At 38.8% G+C, this 22,765-nt stretch overlaps 2 protein-coding genes across 4 annotated transcripts in view; one reads left to right on the plus strand and one right to left on the minus strand.

Annotated features, from left to right (window-relative positions):
• Window positions 1-9,755, plus strand: part of usp24 (ubiquitin specific peptidase 24) — a 70,421-nt gene extending 60,666 nt beyond the window's left edge. For all 3 annotated transcript variants that reach the window (XM_053488547.1, XM_053488549.1, XM_053488548.1), the window contains 13 exons: window positions 258-371; window positions 1,006-1,213; window positions 1,860-1,949; window positions 2,075-2,177; window positions 2,328-2,446; window positions 2,592-2,705; window positions 3,776-3,841; window positions 4,023-4,089; window positions 4,169-4,247; window positions 4,414-4,489; window positions 4,595-4,681; window positions 4,780-4,890; window positions 6,759-9,755. In XM_053488547.1, coding sequence (XP_053344522.1) covers window positions 258-371; window positions 1,006-1,213; window positions 1,860-1,949; window positions 2,075-2,177; window positions 2,328-2,446; window positions 2,592-2,705; window positions 3,776-3,841; window positions 4,023-4,089; window positions 4,169-4,247; window positions 4,414-4,489; window positions 4,595-4,681; window positions 4,780-4,890; window positions 6,759-6,821 — 1,297 coding nt within the window. In that variant the 3' untranslated portion in view covers window positions 6,822-9,755. The remainder of the gene's footprint in view (window positions 1-257; window positions 372-1,005; window positions 1,214-1,859; window positions 1,950-2,074; window positions 2,178-2,327; window positions 2,447-2,591; window positions 2,706-3,775; window positions 3,842-4,022; window positions 4,090-4,168; window positions 4,248-4,413; window positions 4,490-4,594; window positions 4,682-4,779; window positions 4,891-6,758) is intronic.
• A 76-nt stretch (window positions 9,756-9,831) lies between these two features.
• On the minus strand, window positions 9,832-20,991 carry pcsk9 (proprotein convertase subtilisin/kexin type 9). Its single transcript, XM_053488550.1, has 12 exons — window positions 20,721-20,991; window positions 17,533-17,724; window positions 16,118-16,241; window positions 15,813-15,946; window positions 15,236-15,377; window positions 14,876-15,072; window positions 14,040-14,223; window positions 13,778-13,948; window positions 13,071-13,219; window positions 12,516-12,681; window positions 12,175-12,350; window positions 9,832-10,499 (listed from the first exon to the last, which is right to left on the minus strand). Exons 1-12 carry the CDS (start codon window positions 20,868-20,870, stop codon window positions 10,293-10,295), a joined length of 1,992 nt encoding a protein of 663 aa, XP_053344525.1. The 5' UTR covers window positions 20,871-20,991; the 3' UTR covers window positions 9,832-10,292.
• Between the last annotated feature and the right edge of the window lie 1,774 nt (window positions 20,992-22,765).

Below are 22,765 nucleotides of genomic sequence, written 5' to 3' on the forward strand. Positions count from 1 at the left end.
TTAAGTGCATGCTGTTGCATGCATTTCAAAAAAAATTGGAAATGTATTGCCCTAATACTCTGTTATTCCACTATAAAGCAAGCATACAGTATGAAAAGTTCTTTCAAGACATCAGAGTAATGTCAGCTTACCAAGAAAAGATCTTGTCTCGTCTTTTTTATTTAGTCTTGCAGGCTAAAATAAATCACCATTAATGCTTTCAAAAGTTCAAAGTAACTTCAAAAAAATGAATGTGTATAAACATGTGTGTGTGCTAGGGTTGATACAGAGGAATGGATAGCTACAGTGGAGATGCTGCTGTCAAAGAGCAGTGAGGCATGTCGGTGGATGGTGCAGTACCTTGTGGCCGCTGAAGGAAGGGAGATCATCAAGTGAGTAATAATGCAGTCATGATGCGAGATCTACACGGTATATCCCTCTCTATACCTTTTTCCCCGCGGTTTTGGCTTGAACCTGCCTTTGTCAGTATGTCTTAAGTAGAATGTTCCTTAACTTGTGTGATGTTAGACCCAGTTTTAGACACATGTAAGATGCCAACAATGTCCAGAATGAAGTGTCTGCATGTGTGGATGTGTGTTTGGTGAAGCAGTGGAAAGAATGGGCGGGTTGTAGTGCACTTTCTCAGGATTGGCCAGTTTATGTCAAAACATGGGACTGCCCTAATATCAGCCCACGACACGTCAAGACCAGAGAATGTGAAGAATTGGTTTACAATCCACATGGCTCATACTCCGATCTATTCTCCAGTTTTTCTCCAGTAGAATACTGGCATGTGCACAAACCTAAAACACAACAAGAATTCACAACATAGAAGCGTACAAGCATAATGTAGCATATCCAGTGTGTGAAGGACTACCCTCCAAAAACCCCTTAATTATATTTTAAGTATAATTATACAGTATTTGAAGTATCAGTGATATAAAACTGATGTTAGATGTTAGAATAAGATGTTGTACTTTCTCTCTCTCTCTCTCTCTCTTGCTCTCTCTCTCTGTCTTTGTGTAGGAACTGCCTGTTGGAGTGTAATGTGAGGGAGGTGCGTGTAGTTGTGGCCTCCATCCTTGAAAAAACCCTGGAAAGTGCCCTGTGTTTCCAAGACACTGGGCTGGACTGCCTTTTAGACATGCTGCTATCTTTGCTTGATAAGGACGTCCCAGAGAACTGCAAGAACTGCTCACAGTACTTCAGCCTGTTTAGTAACTTTGCCCAGAGGGTAAGAAAGCAAGAGAAAAGTAGCAATTACAAATTAAAATCAATAATAATAATACATTATGTAACACAAGAAATAGGTATTGCTTAGTTTAACATTATGGAACAAAACTGGTAAACGGAGTTGTTATTTCTAAAGGGAGTTTTTTTCTGTTTAAGTGAAACAAAAACTTTTTTCTCTCTCTCTTTTAGCGGCTCCGTAACATAGTAACTCTTTTCCCCTTTCTATTAATAATGATAAGGATAAGTCAAAATATATCCTCATTGTTCCACAAACAATAATTTTTCTACAAAATTTCCTTGTAAGCATCAATTTTCCAGCTGACTGTTGACTTTTTAACTTTTTTTTTTTCTCTGCCGAGTATGAAAGAGGAGGCTGAAAAGGAAACACTGATAAGAAAGTATAGCCAACAGAAGTTTTAATATAAATGGAGCGCTGATGCTTTTAACCCCCCCCCCCCCCTTGTGATAATAATAATAATAAAAAGAGACCTTCTTATTATGCCTAGCAAACATCCGATTTTTTTTCCCAAAAAATTTTTTGTGTTTGTGCCATTGAAATGATCAGATCTGACATTCCCTATGACCTCTTTTATCCACTCACCCTCAAGGCTGATCATTTTTATTCACTAGCCGTTTGTATTTCACAGGGATTCGGGCCTTGTCAACTACTGTTAAAGCATGCTGCTTATCGAAGGATGCTCATTTTCCTGTTGGGTCCTAACAGACAGAACAATCAGGTATTACTGTCTGACCTCCTGATTTTCAAGTTTAATTCAAGCAACAACAAAAAAAAAGAAGGAAAATCTCACTACAGCTTGATGGGTTCTGCTTATTGAGTATTTTTCTTTCACTGTCCATTTAGAACCGTAGATGGAGTTCAGCTCAGGCACGAGAGTTTCTGCACTTGCATAACACTCTTGCCCTGGTGGTGCTGCACACAGATCTGACATCTCAGAGAACAGAGAGTAAACACACACACACACACACACACACACACACACACACAGTGCTTACTATACAGCATCATATGCAAAAAGAATGACTTTATGACCATGCCTTGATTAGTGCATAGTTTGTGCTGTGAATCTGAGACTTGACTATGTGTGTGTGTGCAGCTCCTGGAATGTTTAAGCATGCTTCCTCTGGCATAGTGTCCTCAACCTCACTCCTGCCACTGCACCCAGATGTCAACAAACTGCTGTTCAAACCTGAGGGGCAGCCTTACCTTATGGAGGTCTTTCTCTCCCTCGCTCTCTCTCCCATTCTCTCTTTCACTCACTTACTCATACACACACAGTTTGGTATGGATTGATTTTAGTTGGTGACACCATATATGTGGTGCAGGGATATTTTTTTAAGCCAGTCTAATTGCTTTACAGGTAATGTTTGCCATGCGTGAGCTGTCTGGACCGCTGTCCTTCCTTATAGAGATGGTGACATACTGCTGCTTTTGTAACGAGCCCTTCTCTCTCGGAGTGCTGCATCTGCTGAAGGTAAGATGTGCAGGAGTATACAGTACCATGCACAATCTTAGGCACACGCAATTAACTGTTTACATATAAAAGTTTCATTAAACATATATATATATATATATATATATATATATATATATATTTATATGTATGTGTGTATATGTGATATGTGTGTGTGTATGTGTGTGTAAATGCAAAGCAGTAAACAGTAATCAATAAAACAAAGTCAAAAATCAGTTTGCGTAAAATATTGTAATAGTGTAAGAAAGTTAAATGCTGAAAAAAAAAAAAAAAAAATGTTTTACTAATCATCCTGCAGAACCAGCCACAGTCTTTCTAAGGACTTGGTCGCAAACAGTGGAACAGTTATATGTAAGACCACGTTTTTTTCACAGATCGGCCATCGTGCGCTTATAACAAAGCATAATAAAATGCATAATAAATACCATATACATATGTTATAACGCAGAATCAGTTTTCCTGGTCACAATTAGGACTAATGGGACACAATCACCCCCGAAGTGTGTATGGTCCGCTCTATAGTTTAATTTTCGTTGCGGTCACTGCGGGTTTTTAGTGCTTTTGTGGCAATATCTCAAATGCACATTTTAGGCCACATCTATTATACACACAGGCTTTGAGCAGGTGACTTGCATGTTGCAATAAATGCATAATTTGGATAAGAACCTTGGCATTTTTGTTTAAACGCAGCTTTCTTTTTATTGGTAGTTTCTGAGTCCCATCCTTGGCTCATTTCCCCTTTTTTAAAGAAGCTCGCCAAAACTGCTTATTTTATTCTTTATTTATTTATTTATTTATTTATTACTCATTTTAGATAGAGTTAGCTTGTAAATTTAAAACCAATCAAAACCAATACAGAGAGAAGTGTGGGGAAAGAGGTACAGACAGAAGCAAATGGGAAATCTTATATCTCATCATTTTCTACATAAAACAGTCAGCAGACTCCGATAGTCAATAAAATAGAAATATAATGGAAAAAAAAAAGAAAAGTCTTTCTTTGGAGCTCGCTGGTTGGGGACCACTGCTATAGAGCACAGTGTTAAAATGTTGTGTGTCTGTGTGGTTTTCAGAATCAGCTGGAGACAGCTCCTCCTCATGAGCTCAAGAATGTCTTCCAAATGCTTCTGGAGATTCTGGTGAGTGATGTTATTAGCACACTGAAGAAATGTTACTCGTATGCTGCAGTCAGGTCTGTTGTTAGACTGTCATGCATTTTATATTTAGAACTGAGGACCAGCAATGATAACTAAGTTGCATCTTTTTTTTTTTTTAACATTAAATACTGACTGCTTATCACGTGTTTCTTTTCATGTCTAGATGGTAGAAGACCCTCTACAGTCCCAGAGACTCAAATATGCATTCGAATCTGACAAAGGGCTTCTGGGTAGGTACTTTTCTACCATGCTTGCATGATGAAAAATCTACAGTAGGGCATGTGACTAACCAAGTTGCCTGTTTTTCAGCTTTGATGCATCAGAGCAACAATGTGGACAGCAGCCGCTGCTACCAGTGTGTCAAGTTCCTCGTGACTTTAGCTCAGAAGTGCGTGAATGAATTAAAATATGTTCTCTCTTGGCTCTCCTGTCATAGCTTTCATGTGTTTTTATTATTTTATTATTTTTTTTAAACTTATTTAGATCATTGAAAAGTCTTTGCTACATAATCCATTGGTAGAATGTTATTGCTTACATGTTTGTTTTATGGCCAGGTGTGCTCCTGCTAAAGATTACTTCAAGGAGCTGTCAGGGCACTGGAGCTGGGCGGTGCAGTGGCTGCAGAAAAAGGTAATAACAAAAATGTTACACTAGCTCATTGCACAAGCTTCATTTCTCCCCATTTTGCATTTGCATTGCGTGTCTCATTGTGTTTCTATCACACCTTCGTCACAGATGTCAGAGCATTACTGGACACCTCAGAGCAACGTGTCCAATGAGACGTCCACGGCTAAGACCTTCCAGCGGACCATCTCAGCACAGGCATGACGTTTCTCCTTTATACCATGTTTTGTCTTTAATACTCATTTTGCCTTGTGTAGACTGTGACTGTGTTTGTATGTGTGTGTGTGTGTGTGTAGGATACACTGGCCTATGCCACAGCTCTTCTAAATGAGAAGGAACAATCTGGCAGCAGTAACGGTTCTGACGGCAGTCCAGCTAACGAGAACTCCGACCGCAGCCTCAGACAGGTAATATACCCGAATATCCCTCACACTCTTACTGATGAATGCATGTGTACGATATGAAGGTATGCTGATTAGGTTTTTGACTGTTAAAGAAATAATCCACCGTTTTCCTGTATGTTGTTCAAAAAAAATTTTTTTTAAGTATGTATTCATATATAAAATATGAATTACAGACTGAATGTAAGCCTAAGCACAGCCTTGTTACTTAGACAAAATGTTTTATACTTACCCCAGATACATTCAATGCTCTTGCTCTTTAGATGCTACAGATGTGAGAAAATCTCCTACCAGTGCTGTTTTAGTTGTTCAAATGCTGGACAACAGTAAAATGTTAATTAATCAGATTTACATTTAAATTGTGGTTTGCCAAGCTTTTTGTGTCAACATTTATTAGTGAAACTTTACATTTTAAGACATTTCTAATAAAATAAGTTCTTTCAATTACCTTCAGAAGCAGTGTTCATGATGTCAGAGATGACCTGCCTTATAACCCATGCCTCAGTGTCATCTATTAAGTCTAAAACCCCTTCTCACTCTACTTAACATGTCTCCGCCAACAAACAAGACTGCCAGATTCACTATACTGTTTACAGGCCAACAGATTCACACATTTCTTGTGCCACCACTGCATCATCTTACAAGGGAATATTCGTCCTCCCGTTGTTAGCCTTCTCCCATCAGTCAGCTTAGCCTGCTAGCTCCACCACCATGATGTGCTTCAGAGTGATCCCTGTCGATGATCACTGACGCTTGTGTAGTGAAGCCATTTTATCTCAGGTAGCATCATCATAAAATAAATGTTCAGAAAAATTCAACAGAATAAAAATACAATATATACATGATGTACTTGCGTTACATACTCGAATTTCGAATACATTCAGAGATTAAATCCAGCTGGTGATATCATTATTATTCAGCTTCTCGTGGTTAGCATTTGTTATATTTTTATGTTAAATTTCCATTTCCTCAAAGATTAAATTAAGCAATTTTTTTTCCCATTTTTTTTGCCATGTTACACTGGTTTTATCATACGCGCTAAACGGCTAAACACCCTGAACTCAGCACACGCACGTGAGACAGCACAGCGCAGGGTGACTGATGTATAGCAGTGTCGAGAAAAAACAGGCCAGAAACAGACATGCTTAATAATAAAATGTTGACATTATGATTAATATTTCAGTTCATTATGATTAATATTGCATTTTTACTAAATAACAATTTAACATTGAATATTACCTGTAAATATTACCACATCGTAAATGTGCCAATGCACTGTCCTTAAATGTGTTGTAAAGAACAGCTAAAGCTTTAAAAGAATTAGTTTCTCAGCATAGCCTGTTTTCTGGTGTCTTGTCTTGTGTTCGGTAAAATCAATGAATTTAACAAGTAAGTTATCTTTATTTGCCTAGGGGGTGTTATCTGAGACACCACAGTAAAATATTTTTTTCACACACCCCAGTTAGAAAGCTGGGGTGAAAGCAAAGGGTCAGCCAGAACGCAGCACCCCTGGTGCAGATAGGTTAAAGGGGGCATTACTCAAGGGCTTAACAGTAACCAAGTGCCTTAACCAATTAGATCCACCATCGTTGCCTGACACTGCATCATGGGTTATAAGCAGTGTTGGGGGACGTTAATTTTTAAAGTAAATAATTACCTTACAAAATTACTGTCATTAAAAAGTAATCAGTTATATTACAGTGTTACCTTCAGATAAATATAACTAGGTAGACTACTTTTTTATTGCAGAAAATGAAAACTCTTGTGATTCCTCATGTATGTTGTTTTAGTCAAGACCTTTATAATTATTCTCTAAGAAGTTTGGTCCATAATCTGTTAAATCATGACAACCATGTTATGTGTTTTTTTTTCAGGGCTCTGAGTCTCCAATGATGCTGGGTGATTCGAAGAGCGATTTAGAAGACGTCGACCCCTAACTCTTTTCATCAGCAACAGGGGCACCTTTTTTTTTTTACACAAGCAAAAAAAAAACAAAACAAAAAAAAACAAGATTCCCTCCAATGGAGAGTTATCGTAGCTCCAAGCAGCCAAACAAAAGACTGCATTTGACCTCCTGATGGCCAGAACACAGATAATCGGGAAAGAAGAGGCCCTAAACCCAGCCAGGCAGCGTTCTCACTGCAGGTGGCTCTGAAATAAGGTGGAAAACACAACATATGGTTGTGGCTGGTCAAGGTAAAGGCTGAGGTTGATAAAAGCGGAGCGCGACTCTCACTGGATATCGTGTGTTTACTGAGATCCCATCATGTAGCCTGAGCTCGGTAGAATATGGAGGAGGTTTTTGTTTTCGTGTTATTTTTCACACACATGCAGGATTTAGTGGTGCTGAAGAAGGGTGGTTTTAAACATTAATCAGCAACAGAACAAAAAAGAAGACTGTTTGTGGATATTTGCCAATATAATAAGTGATGCATTCATGACAAATTTAAAGCTGTGTTCCATAGGTGTAATTTCAAATGTAAAATAATATTTTTAAGAATTCTATACTTTTTTTTTCCCTTTGTTTGAGAGGTGCCTCGTAATCAGCTCTAAGAGGAACTTGCTACTCTTAGATACTTAAATAACAGTTGTTCTTTCCTCTCTCTTTCTTTATCTCTCTCTCTTTCGCTGGTATTTTTTTTAAATGCACTTTATATACGACTTCAGTTTGTCAGGTCTGAGAAGGTGACATTTGACAGGCGATTGAGTGGCCATGTTCTTTGCTGCTTTACTATCTCTTTTTTTTTTTCCCCCTCCCATTTTGGCACCATCAGGAAGAAGGTAAAAAAATCACAACTTAGGAACTTGGTTAAACTTGTGGCATCAATTCAGAGCTCTCTTCTTTTTTATTTCCAATGATTTTCTCCTTAACTTAAGCAGATACCAGTCGGATACAATGAGCTTGTACAAAAAAAAAAAGTGTCTGGAAATCTTCCATATGTTGACCCTTTTTTTTTTTTTTTCCCCTCCCCTTTCCAAATGACACGTGCCAGAACGAACCAACCGGCATCTTGTACACAGAGGTGAAATTTCACAATGTTACGCTACCGTTAATCTACCCTTTCCCTCTTAAATCATGTATTTGTCTCAGGCTGGATCCACCACTGCAGCATTTATTTTTTCATCTGGATGTCGATATAAATTCATGCACACAGACACACCCACACACACACACACTCCTGGACCTGTCTAGGCTAGTGTGTTGTTTTTTTGTTTTGTTTTTCTTGTATATGTTACTGTATGGGTGTGTCTAGAGATGGCTGTTTAGACAGTGGGAGGGGAAGTGGTCTCTACTATGCACCGTTGCTGCATCTGTCCAGTTACTCACCAAATCATGTACACGCGCACATCAACACACACCCGATGCCTGATGATGAGTTATTCAGATCACACAGCCAACCTCACACTCGTTGCTTTGAGCTTTAACTCGGATGCTTATTCAGGGGTTTTCTTTGCCAAGAGCTATTTTATAGTTATTTGCCTGTATTTGTTTGTCCATGACAGTCTGCCTTATTACATGTGCATATGTGGTACATACATAAACACACACACACACACACACACACACACAAAACAACCACCACAATGGCACTGTTGCCAAAAGAGAAAAAAGGAATATAGAAAGGAAAAATGTGAGTGCCAAGGACTGTTTGGTGCTTGTTGTGTTGTGATTCCTGGCTTTTGGTGTTATGCTCTCTCTCTGTCTATCTCTCATTCATTCATTCATTCATTTATTCACATATTCTCATCTTATTTTCATGCTCCTGGCTAGAGTTTGGATCTCAGCAAATCGCCAGGAACAGTTGCTGCTTTTTTTTTTCTTTTCTATTTAGTCTACACATTCGTACGATGTTTACAAAATTTCAGCACTGCATTTGCTTGAAGGCGTTTGTTTTCTGAGATAAACGGAAAGGGATGCGTCATTTAATAGCCGATGTAATTTTGCTGTTGTAGATCCTAACCTGAGTGGAAAAAAAAATTACAATCTAGAGAAGAGAAATGCTGTCGTTTAACCCGGTATCACTCACCAGTCATGGTTTGTGTGTTTCTTCGCTTCTGCATGTATGTTTGTGAATGTAAGTGTGAAATTTTGACTTTAATCTCTTTGGGTGAACATGCTTTGGAGTTATTACAATCACCACGAAACAAACGCAGGGTCTTGGTGCACCCGATGCCATCTGACCCTATTGCTCTTTTTCTAAACAATCAAAAGACTACAGTTATCGCTTGTAGTTAAATCATTAGAACGGTATAGGTCAGGTGAATTCACAATTACTTTTTTCTCAGATTCTCATGCTGAAATCCACATGTAACTGTAGTTTAGTCTCCCATTAGACCTGGTTTGTCAATTTACAACTGTAATATGGAGCCGTTTTTCTTTCTGGCTGTCCTATCAAAAAAAAAAGGGCGAGCCCGCATTATCTCATGGATTGAATCGATTTTTGAATGTCACTCAACACTGGATTTTTTTTTTTCATTTGCCATATAAAAACAAAACACGGACTTCTCCAGGTACAGGCTTGAGTAAAAAAGACACCAAAAATCTTTGAATTCAGATTCTATTATATTGCCATTCGATATACTAGTGTTCCCCTGTTTTTGAGCCTTTTTTTTTTTTTTTTTTAATGATGTTGATTGACTTGAGCTGGAGACACACAAATGGTTTTATTACTGTACTCGCACCTCTGCCAGGTGTGTGTGTGTATGTATGTATGTTTGTGTGTGTGTGTGTGGGGCGCGCTTGTGTGTGTGGATGGTCAGAATTCATAAATGCATGTTCAAACCACATTTTAATTTGTAAATCAGAGTTTGATTATGGGAACTATTTGATATAAAAACTGAATAAAACTGGAATGCAGAACATTTTATAATTTGTGCAGCTAGAATTTGTGTCCTCATTTTGGGTACCAATGAAAAATTTTACTCATTTTATTTAAAAAAAAAAAAAAAAAAAGATCCACATATACAAAAATAGAACTATTAGAATACATACAGTTCATGCAAAAATTATTTAATTATGTAGTCACAAGTCTAAATATTTTTAATGAAATTTAGCTAAATAAAACAAGCATACTGAACGGTCAAACAGGAAAGAAAACTTGTAACAGTTCGTGTTTGAGAAAAATTAAGTATTAGGGATAATTCGTTTCACCAGGAAGATAGGAAACACTAGGAATGTACAAACCGATTTGTTTTAATAAACACTTTAAGCAGTCCCATTTTAGAAGCAAGGAACTGATAATTTTAGTAAATTTAATCATTGCTATTGTTTGTCTCATTTTAAATCAGTGCTGAATTGCTTTGAGCGTAAAGAAACTGTAAAGTGGTTCAGTACACCAGAGTGGCATAATATTTCAAGTGATGGATGGACACACGGAAGACCTCAAAAACTGACCCATAAGCTCTTATTAGGTGCTTTGCTCATGGCTGCTGTTGCTCTGTTGATCAAGAGGCCAGTATCTGCAACAGATGACGAAAGCTGTAACTGCTTTATCTCCTTCAGACATCTGGATTACGCAGGTATTTCCTCTCATGTATGCCGTGTGAGTGACAGAACCATGTGACACAGCATTACAGCCTGTAAGTGTCCAGGAGTCTTCACATGAGACCTCCACCTAGGAGAGATTGGGAGAGGTGAAGAGAAATGGGTCTGGGATACATTTACGTTTTAAAATTCAAACCCAAAAACTATGGAAGGTATTTCATTAACTATTGTTAATCCAACTTTGACATCCCCTCTTTCAATGCAATTTTATTAACACTATATAGGATTTTAATACAATGATTATTGTCGCAAAGCAGCTTTACAGAGTAAAAAAAAAAATAGGGAAATGAATAATATAAAATTTGTAAGAAAACATGTAAATCAAAATGAGCAAGCTAGGGGAGCGTGGCAAGGACTAACTCCTTCAGATTTCAATAGGAAGAAACTTTAGAAGGACCCGAACTCCACAAGTAACCCGTCCTCATTTGGGTGATAATGGATAAATGGGATTGATCTGCAGTCATACTGTGTTTGGAACTTTGCTGTTAATCTTCACTTTTCTAGGAGGGTTTTCCACTAGATTTTGGCTGTGGGGATTTGTTCAATTAGCCGCAAGAGGATTAGTTTAGATGTTGATCCTGGCTGTCTCAGGAGGCCTGGGGTGCAGTCAACATTCCAGTTCATCCTAGAGGTGCTCAGGGCGATTGACGATTGGTCACTCAAGTTCTTCCACTCTAGCCCTGGCAAACCATGTCTTCATTAACTTTTGTTTGGGCCATGTTATATTTCTTTCCATCTTGGGTAAATTTCAGTCTCCTAGAGATGGTAATGATGGCGAGAGGGCAAGATCAGGCTTTATCATCCCAGGCCAGAAATTTGAGCTACAATGGCATCTCTGTTCAGTACGACATGCCTGAACAGATGTAGTGAGTAACCAAAACCACCTCACATACAGGTTTCTACCATCAAAAAACAGGAGCATCTGGCCATCTGAGACTACTCCGATGCTGTTTAGTCTTCTGCCATGTCAACACTGGAAAACTGCAACCCACTATTGTGAGATCTACCTCTGCACTCAATGTGGCCCAGAAAACTGATCAAGACCCTTTTTTTCCATCAGTTCTACTTCTTCTACAGCAGCCCCTTACTGTGCTTCCTTCACTGGTTACCTGCTGCAACTTCTAACAGATTTAAACCACTTATAACCAAGTTTTTTTTTCTGTTTTTTATATTCTGCGTAGACTGGTTCCAAACTTTTGGAAGGGGCATTCACGTCAAAGCTGGACTTGTGATTAACTTTCTCATTAATAAAGTTGTAAAGCTGTTAGACATTTGCAGAATGACAATCCTGACCTAGAAGGCTTAGAGCACTTGTCATCAATTTGTGTACGGTCTTTACAGACAATACATACAATCATTCACCAACACCACTTTGTAGGAACTCGGCTGGGACCTGCACAGTTCTAACCTTGGTCCTAGCCATTTCCACATGCCATTAAAGAAGTTCCTGGGAGGCCAGTGTTTCAGACATAAAGCAGGCAGTGGCTTTAGTGTACTGAAAGACCTTTTTACCTTGATGGTATCCAAGCACTGATGAAACCCTGTGATAAGTGCATTAATGTAGCAGGAGATGATATAGAGAAATAAAGGCAGTTTTTACTTTTATAATTATGTTCTGGTATTCTGCACAATCAAAAGTTCTGGTTTATCTTGAACGCCCCTTGCACATAACAGCAATTACATAAATGCTACTGTTATACTGTGTTTAGCACTTTGCAACACAAGTGCATCTGGTTTAAAATCACCTGTTCTTTAAAGTCAGATTGGTGGTGTTCAATCAGATGGCATTCCAGATTTGGAGCATGGCAACAGGAAGCGTGTGACTTCCCACCTTCTCTGGCAGGACACGCTTTACGGTTGCTATGGAGAGGCCATGAAGACTTGGATACATCTTGGGACCGGATGGAGTGAGAGCTGCATCCTTAAAAGAGAAACGGAGGACACAAATATACATGCAGAAAAGCCAGGATCCAGGAGTAAGTAGCAGGACAGGAAGGTTTCTTTTCTCACTGGTGAGAAGAATAATTAACTAACTGATTAAAATCCCTAAACCTTTTCTCCACCACACGCACCAAAACTCACTTACCTGTAAGCTGGTACTCTTGGCTAGGACACTCTGCTTCCATGCCTACATGGAGACTGGCACTGGCCTGGCACTTCACCTTGTTGCCTGTGCAGCAGCGTGCTATGGCGTACACACCCTGTCCTCCTATTCCACGATGGGCCTCACACACCTTCTGCCCATCCTGTATCTACAGTAACGGCAGAATAAACAGTGAAACACTTACAGCCTCTTTAACTGGGCTGTAGTTAATGACATCATCACATGACCAAAATATAAAAAAAATAACCTATACTGTGTTTTGTAGATTTAATCTGGGTTAGCTAATTCGGAAGTTATTTATCTGGGTATACAAAAGCATGCCCAGCTATCTTTTCTGATTATCGCAAGGAGTTGCCTGGAGCTTTCAACATGCCACAATATTGTGCGTCCTTGTCCTTCCCTGTCAATCATATCAAATCATAGGCAGCTGTGAGCCAGTGTGTGTCCCGAAGAAGGGAGATGGCTCTTTTTCTCAGAGTGAGTTCAAAATGAGAGGATGGAAGGAAATGATGTATTGGTGATGGAGCACTGAGTGACCTCTATTCTCTCTCCAGCATGCACTCCATTTGGTGAGTAGCTGGAACAGCTGAGCATCTCTTCACCATGGCGGCAGCGAGCCACTGCTGCGTCGGAGCTCTCAGCGCCTGACCTCTCAGACCAAACGGAGCGGCACAGAAGTCTCTCACCTGGGACAGCAGGAAAACACTCATCCAGGTCTTAATACATACTGCAAAACACTTCTGTTAAGACTTTGCTAAGATTATTAGAATCTGAAACGCTGCTTTAAGACCATGTTGAAAACGCTATTTAAAAAAAACTACATTGCAGTTGACCTATGATCTATAGATTTATGTCAGCATTTATTATTGCCTTTTCCAACATGCATCACCTGCTTTGTTTTCAAGCTGAGTTCAGTCAAACAGTTGAACATCATGACAATTAACTTCTGTGAGATTCCAATATTTTTGAGTTGTTACACTCAATTAAACAATTAAATTTCATCCAAAAATATGAAATTTGCTAAACTTATTAAAAACGGTCAGTTTACTGTATAAGGGCTTTACTAGAGTCGACGCTTGTTAGTATTCTCCAAAAAATCTGACATAAACTCATGTCAGTTGTATACATCACCTTATTAAAAATAAAAAAATATGGTCAGAACAAGAATCGTAGCCAGTCAGAACTATGGAGACACACATCACACATTCCCAAAGTTATTCCTGTTATTATTAGTTAACTCTGACCTGCAGCTGTAGAGATAGGCAGAGCAGCCACCATGTCAGGGGTAGTGAAGGCGTGTTCGAGAGGCAAAGACTCTGGATTCATCACATGGCTGACGGAGTGGTAGTGGAGCAGCTGCAGCACCTCGGCAGGACTGGCACTGGGGTAAGCGTTCAGAAGCACTGCAGCTATCCCTAATTACAACATGTACACGCACATGGACAGGTCATTAAATCTGCAGTCTGATGAATCTAAGCCTGTGTGTGTGTTTTATACGTCTCTTACCAGCAACATGTGCAGCTGCCTGTGAAGTTCCACTCTTAGTGGTGAAGCAGGTTGAGCAATCACTGGAGGCACTAATGATGTTATCACCAGGGGCGAAAATATCCACGCAGCGGCCCAGGTTAGTGCCAGTGGTTCCTGAACTCAGAGGCTGATCATCAGCGTTTGTAGCTCCTGCTGTGATCACCTGCGCAGTATTATAATAATAATAATAATCAAATTAAGAGCTCGGGTTACCGTCTGTGTTGTGTCTGTGCCTGTTCTCCAACAAGCTCGTCTGGGTTTCCTTTAGAGTTGTGCGATTTAATCGATTACAAGTCAGTCTTCCGTTGGTCAATTCATTCAATCACATCAATTGATCGATTTAAAAAAAATCTGAAATCAATTCACACTTTTCCAATTATTTCAAGTTTTTTTTTTTTTCTCCAAACTGAAAATATATAGTTGTAATGGTCAGGTGTACATTCTTTTAGGCCATATAATACACTGCGTAGCCAAAAATAAATAAATAAATAAATAAATGTAATTTTTTTTAGAAGGGTCAAATTATTGTGGGGCATCAAGCAAAGAAAAAAAGTAAAGAGATTTTAGAATTACTGGAACTGGGTAGAGAATCCTTCAACACAACATCAAAAACTGTAAGGAACCGTCAACTTTGTGGAATGTGGTCAGGAATCATAAATCGAGATTATTTAAACATTTTGTGTAGTTGCATGGTGAATAGAATCTGGGAGCATGAGGAATCATTTTCATACTTGAACTGGCCATGGAGATAAAGGTGATTGCATGAAGTGCATATGAAAGTGTGTTTCATGACTGTGAGGAGTGTACAGTGATACCTCTGGTTCTGACGCTGGTGAGTACATACAGGCATCATCTTGGTAATTTCCTGCAGCAGCTATAACAACCGCACCAGAGTGTACCATTTCTCGGCAGGCAGTGTTGAGCGTGCGACTGAACGCCCCTGCAAACGGTAATAGTAAGATCACAGGACTGATGGGCTGCACCTTCAGAGATGCACGGATATACTCCAGACCTGCAGAAAAAAAAACAGCAGTTTACTTACTTTGTGAAATCTAGCAATATTGCATTATATCTCAACATTATGCATAGAAAGTAGAGACTGTTTTACATTCATTTGTCGTAAAAAAAAAATTTTACTTGATGTACTACAACACTGAGTGTTGATTTGTCTTTACCTGCCAGTGCTCCAGACACCGTGCCTCTGCCCTGACAGTTCAGCACCCGCACGGTGTTCACACTAACGCCACGTGCCACACCAGTGTCTTGCCCACTCAACACTCCAGCTATGTGTGTCCCATGACTGTCACACTGACTGGCCTGCCACAGATGCAGAAACATTCCATAGATGGTTCTTATTTTTGTTTTTTCTTTCGGACAATCTGTATGTATTTATTGCACAGTATCTAGAGCGTCTGATCCTGAGCCCAGGGTACTTCTGGACGGAGTTGTCCAAGTTCTCACACTTTAATGTCAATGTGTCGCAGGCAACCAAATATTAAGTGTTATTAACTTTTTTTTAAAAATTAATATTTTTGCTCACGTAAAAAAATTGCTGGTCTGCCAACCCAGGTTCCAGGTTATATGTTGTTTAACACATCCAGAACATTGTGCAATTAAAGCTGAAATTCTGATTATGTTTATCCTTTTAATGTCAAACCCCAAACCCAAATGACTTTGACACTACTGTAAGAGATACTGTTCATAGAAAGTTATTCAACATGAATACGAAGAAAGGCTCCTCCGGTCTCTGACCTGCCTGTGAACTTGCACTCCTTCCTCCTCGGGCACGCTGTTGAAATCCGTCATCATGACTTTCCCCTTGATTTCACGATGATTCGTCTCAATGCTGGTGTCCAGGAGGAAGACGGTCACTTGTGTTCCATTATCTACAGGCATATGCATGGAATTCTTATCCATAAACAGGTTTGTATACATTATCGCTCGTGTATTCATTCAGAATATTTTTAAACGAATCCTTCACCTACATTAAGGCATGACATTAAGGCATGACGCAGTGTGTGTGCATGTGTACAGGTTTCACGTGTAAGTGCACTTACTGGGTGGAGTGTATTTTCCAGTTTCATGCTTTGTCTGGATGATGCGCTCCAAGTTCCATGGAATGCTCTGGGCAAAAATGGACGAGTCCTCTTCAATGTACGCAACGTGGGGCAGTTTTAGAGCCTGTGAGCGGCACAGAGTGAAATTAGATACAGGCATATAGGATATATACTGTAGATATAGGAAACTTTTTCTTCTACTAAATCCCTGTAATGTGTAAAAGTTGCCTCTTTTGATAATTCTTATTAAAGCCAAAAAGAAAAACCATGCTTGGGCAATACTGCACTGCTTCCACAGGGGGGGAAGTTGCAGCCAGGTGTCGCTAATCATCAGCCCTTGATCAATAGATCAATTGCAGACCCTTAAAATCCTATAAAGAGGTTTTGGCAGTTTGCTGGTCTGGAGCAGTGTGTGTTAACACATGGCCAAGACAGAAAGACATAATCAATGGTCTTAGAGAAGCATATGTTGTAGCACATTAATCTGAAAAAGAGTCAAAAAACTATTTTCAAATAATTTGGAGCTACTGTGCAAAATGATGGGAATGACCGGGGAAAATACAGGGAATGATGACTTCAAGTTATTTTGCTAAATTTGGATCTACAAGCTATTGAACCATGGGGGTACTTAGTATTAGCCACATGTTTGTTTTTTGTTTTTTTTGTCAAATTCAAATTCAAATTTTATTTGTCACATACACAGTACGATATGCAGTGAGATGCTTGTACGACCGCCGGTGACCTTAAAAAGAAAATAAAAACTATATATAAGGAATAAATATTAATAGAAAGAAATACGAAAGAAAATAAATGTAACTAGTAAAATAAACAAACTGTACAAATAAGGGCATAATAAAAATATTACAAAATATAGAAATATAGGAATATGGGGAGGAAATATATATAAATTTTAAAGTGGCAATGGCTGTGCAAATATGCATAAAAAGTGACTTATGAAAATAACTGAAAATTGTCTTTTTGGCTTCATTTGTGTTAAATAAGTAATGGCACAGTGAAAAAGTTGTTATTGTTAGTCTGAGGCTGTGTTTGCCTAATACTTAGACTTACTACAATCGGGTGATTATTTGTATTTAAATATATAGAAATAAAAGAGGGGGCACTAACTTTTACAGATATGTGATGCAAATCAGTGATGATAATTTTCCACATACTGTACTGTCTTATTTTCTTTCATTTCCTTCGAGACCAAGTCTGTTCTTATATTTTGCTCATTTAAGAATTGAGAACCTGCCATTAAAGATGCCAGGTTTATTTAGTTTACTGTATACTTACATATGGTCTTCATCATGAAAGGTTCTAAGTTAGATCTTTATTTTTACCATGATGGGAACAACACTAGTTTGTACAGAACAGAAGGACAGTCACGCCAGTAACATAAAGGACAACTGATTTACCATGGGCAGGACTTCACTGCTCATTTTAATAAGGAATCCAAAGAAGGCTCCAGAGTACGTGTGTGTGATGTGGACGGTGTGTCCACTCCTGGTAGCTTGCGTGTGCAGCGTGCGTGCTGTCCTCAGCACATGACCATTGCGTGCTCCCTCCCGTAACACCACAAGGTACTGATCCGGTATGCGCCATGCGTTCTGTGCAGCAAAGGATACACACACATGCTCAAATTTTAAGGCTGAAGGACTTATAAATAAGTCTAAAAAACACTAATAAATTTAGTTTGCAGTGTAGCTCCCACCCTCGGACCTCAAGCCGTTGATTAATCAGTATATATTAAATAAATAGCAAGCAGAACGGGAAGAATGCCAAAACAACAAATTATTAAAAATAAAGAAAATGATTCTTTCACCCCTTTAGATCCAGACATGACCAAGTTGTATATACAAGGTGTCGTATAGGCCATAACAGTTTGACCCATGCATATTTTTAAAGGGCAAGGCAGCTCCAAAATGTCACCGGTAGCACTAATCTGCCTATAAAGCATATACTTTTGATCCGCCCAAGTTTTGATGTCGTGGAACAACGATTTGTACCAGAACAAACTTTAAAGAACTAATTATGCAAGATAAAACCAGAAAAACTACAAAATACAAATACAAACGAATTTACTGTAGCTATGTTAGTTACACTCTTACATTAACGGAATGTTACCTAAATACTGTAATTAAAAATGCTGACACTTGTCTATTTTCAAAAGCATCTACAATGGATATGTGAGCACCAGAAAAACACTAAGGAGCAATGAAAGGAGGGAGTCTCATCTGGTCTATCATACGGATGACTCTGTGCAGGTGTGTCGCTTCCCACAGCAGGATTCACTGCAAAAAAACGGCAAGTGTAATACTCTTGATAATCTTGCGTCCTGGTATTCATGTGAAGGTTACTTTGACATGTACAACTGAACTAAAGATCATTGCAGACCAAGTACACACCTTAATGTAATTAGTATTTCCTGCTGTCCAGGAATAGTTTGAGGAACATGACAGAGTTCAAGGTGTCGACCCCGCCTCTAAATTTATCAGATCTCTTGCTAATCTAGCGTTAATGGGAAGTGCTGGGCAATCATGCCCAATCCATGGATTGTAAATTACAGAATGATGAATTTGGAAAATATTGAAGATTTTCTAGTAACTGTAAATATTGGTATTATGCAATATTATCTTTTGTTACTTAGGCCAATATCTTGTGTAATAAGTTTTACTTGCTCTGCTGTGTTCATACATGTTGATGATGCATATCAAGATTTTTTTTGTCCTTTGAATTTTTTGATGCCATGATAAATAAGTATGCTAGACATAAATAACATTTCTATGTCATTTAGGATGAAACTGCATGTCTTGCATAAAACTGCATGTCTTGCATGGACAAACATCATTAACATGGTTTTCAGGCAATTTTTTTTTCCCACAAATTTTTAGGCTTCCTGTCTTTTCTGTCTCCTGTCATTAGTTGCAAGAATTCAATCTCATCTTTACAGTAATTGGCTAAATGTTTCCCTGTATGTGAAATGTGACCCAGTCAGAGCTCCTTCCTCCACCAGGACCCGGTGGATGAAAGTCTATGGCAAAGATGGGTGGGAGAGAGTTGTTTTTATTGATCAGACTAAGAAGCAAAATTTTCTTCCAAGAAACTCATGTCACCTAATGTTACCCAGACATTGGGCAAACATGCACAGAAAGAATATTTTTATTCTAACACGAGAGAAACAATCAAATCAGAATGACGAATATTTACCTACTGAGTGGATTAGCAAAGGTTTACACACTCCTCATTAATCGTTCTGATCAGACTGGATCGGTCCGGACAGTTCTGATCATAATAATTGCATAATGGATTTTTATTATGAATGGGCTGTTATTAAAATAATATCATTGTGTTCATTCAAATGTAGCTCACTTAGCAGCCTGATAAGCCTCTTTAGTGTATGGCCAGATATACAGTACTGTGCAAAAGTTTTGGGCACATGTAAATAACTGCTGTAGAGCAGATATGTCCTCAAAACACACCAAAATTTATAAATAAATAATTACAATTAAAAGAAGTAAACAGTAATAATGAAAAAAATCGATAATTGGTGTGATGACTGTTTTCTTGAAATATAGTCTCAATTACAGTTGGTGCAGTAAGGAAATTAGCTGTTTTAACAAACATTCTGCAGAACCAGCCACAGTCCTTCTGGGGAATTTGTCACACCTTCATTTCCATGCAGCAGAACCCAAAAGCTTTTTTATTTTTTTATTTTTTGGGGTGTCTGAAAAGTAGATCTTTACTACTTATTATTAAATGCTGCTTTATTTCTGGCTACAGATATGTTTCTGTAATGTAACTAATGTTTCGAAATCAGAAATGTTTTTTGTACTGACTTCATAATGAAATCATAAATTAAAAATGTGTAAGGAAAACCCTGGGTACCTAAGACTTTTGCACAGTACTGGATATAAACTTTACAAATGCAAAACTTTGCTTCATTGTGGAACCTACAAATCACCAGTCACATTCATTTCTTTTTTTTTTTTTTGCGCAGTGGTCTCCAATCTTTTCTGCACAACGGACCAGTTTTAAGCTTCAAATTCGTATCAAAAGCAAAAAGAAAGTGCATAATAAATACAAATTTCCTATAAGACTTTGATTTATTTATTTTTGCTGGAATACTATTGTTTGGAAGTCATATTTCGTTCTTCTTTATTTTTAATACTGACTTAATAATAAAGTCATAAAAAAAGTTTGTACTAAAAAACAGCACCAAAGACTAAGACTAGACCTTCTGCCCAGTACTATAGATCATGCTGAAAACATAATATGGAAAATATTATACAGATTTGTAAGGCCGGACGGAGCAAACTCAAACCTTCAACAGCTTAAAGGCCATGTTTCAACTGTGTAAACGTGCTTCTTATTATAATGCTTTAAAAGGATGTGAAAGGTTGCTGGGGTGGGGGTCTATAAAAAATATGTAATAATAATAATAATAATAATAATTAATAATTATAATTATTATTATTGAAGCTAATACACAATACACTAGTTCAAATGCAATGACTTAAATTATAATATCTGACATTTCCACATTATTTACTAGTGTTGCACCTCCCTCCCTCCCCCTCTCTCTCTCTCTCTCTCTCTCTCTCACCTTGGTGCACGTGTGAAGCTCGGCCGCGCGCTCAGCCTGATCTCCTCGCGGTGAGCTCATCTCCTCATCATCCGGATGATGACAGTCCGCCAGCGCCGCCACACACACCACCAGCAAAACACTTCTCTCCCAAAAGTTTGACGTTTTCATCCCGCACGAGAGTTTAACGCGTTTTTACGGTGATGTCGCCTCACTGACTGTGTGGTTATTGTTTTCTGTTTATTCCTGTTTCTCACTCTTGTACAGTCTGACTCATGAACCTGCTGCGTTCACTGGAGGGTTAATTATCCTTTTTTTGATTATTAACCCGCAGGTCTTTGATCAAGTCGGTTACTTAAGGCGGGGCCTGATGACGTATGACGCGCTCACGCCACCACCTTCAGATCGAACCATCGCTCCTTACGTAAGGAGTTTTTCAGGCGGGAGTCGGGTTTCAGTGGAGTTTTGGAAGCTGAACCACTTCATCAGCTTTTCATCCGACCCAGTGTTATATAACTATCACTGACCTTCACCATCACCTGTTCACTTACTGAGAGATCAGAAGCATTTGTTTGGTGCATAGAAATGAATAATAAAATGAAATGTTGTGATCTTAATTGCCTTGTTTTGTTCAGTAACCATATTTGAAATCACACCTTTGCTCCTATACATCTTAGTAACATCGATACACCTGCACGTTCATACAATTATTCAGATACACCAATCAGCCATAGCATTACATTTACAGCATTTAGCCAAGGCGACTCTACATTTTACCTCATTTTACATCTGAGCCGTTGAGGGCCTTGCTCAAGGGTCTAACACTTTCAACTTGGTGGTTTGAACCTGAGATCTGCTAAACACTAGTCCAATACCTTATTGCTGCTTGAATGCACTGAGCTACACGCTGAGATTTTGGATACCCATTGTGCCCGAACAGAGGGTCCAGGGGGTACTATGATGTCTGGCACCAGGACTTTGGCAGCAGATCCTTTGGGTGCTGTGGGTTGAGGGGTGGGACATCCATGGATCCCATGGGTGCTCAGTCAGATTGCGATCTGGAGAGATTGGAAGCCGGGTTGAGAGTCTTGGGTTCTTCGCTTGCTGGATCGCATGCGTGGCAAGCTGTGGTGCACGGCAAGTTCTGGTGGCTTTCATTTCATGGCCAGCATTGACGATCAATGGTCCACGCACGGCTTCACTCCACAACACCACAGCACCCAAATGATCTGCTGGCAACTTCCTGGTGCCAAACACCACAGCACTGAAAAAATCCTTGCTGACATTTTTTTTTTGGCCTTTCATCTCTCTTTTTCTCTGTAGTGTTCATTATTTTTGTGCCTCTTTGTGTTTTTGGGCCCTGTTTAATATACCAGTAAAAATTTTGTGAAAATATGCAGATACAATACTTTTAGTGTATCAGTATGGTTTGGTTGCTAACCCTATGGATTGTGCCCACTTTCTCTTGGTTACTAACGTGATATCGTCTCAAAATTCACTCCTTTCTTCTTAATCTTAAAAACAAAACTCATGCATGCTTAAGGATTCATTTAAAATAAATGAACAAGTAGGAGTTCAAAATAATGGGAATTCAATACTGTATAAAATGTCAATCCCAGAATAGTACTGTGTTTCTTTATTTATTGATTTTAATTGTTTTAGTTTTCTGTTACCTTCCCAATCACTCATCCGACCCATTAGCAAGGCCCTGCCACTCATTACCACTAGGTGGCAGTCAAATGTTTGGACAAATTCCAACATCAAAAGAACCTTATCCCAGCAGTCAAGCATGGTGGTGGGAATGTCAAACTGCAGGACATGTCATCAATAAAGGAACCATGAGGTGTGCCAGCAGATTCTTACACAGAATGTCATCCCATCTGTTAAGAAGCTAAATCTGGGCCAAAGTGGGACTTCAAACATATAAACAACTCTAAGCATTAAAGCAACTCGGTATTAAACAGCTCAGGCAAAATAAGATTTGTGTTTTGAATTGGTCAATTCAAAATATTAATTTAATACCAATTGGCAGGATCTGAAACATGTGGTTCATAGTTTCATTTCAT

This window comes from Clarias gariepinus, chromosome 27, assembly GCF_024256425.1.
Source record: "Clarias gariepinus isolate MV-2021 ecotype Netherlands chromosome 27, CGAR_prim_01v2, whole genome shotgun sequence".
Taxonomy (NCBI): Eukaryota; Metazoa; Chordata; class Actinopteri; order Siluriformes; family Clariidae; genus Clarias; species Clarias gariepinus.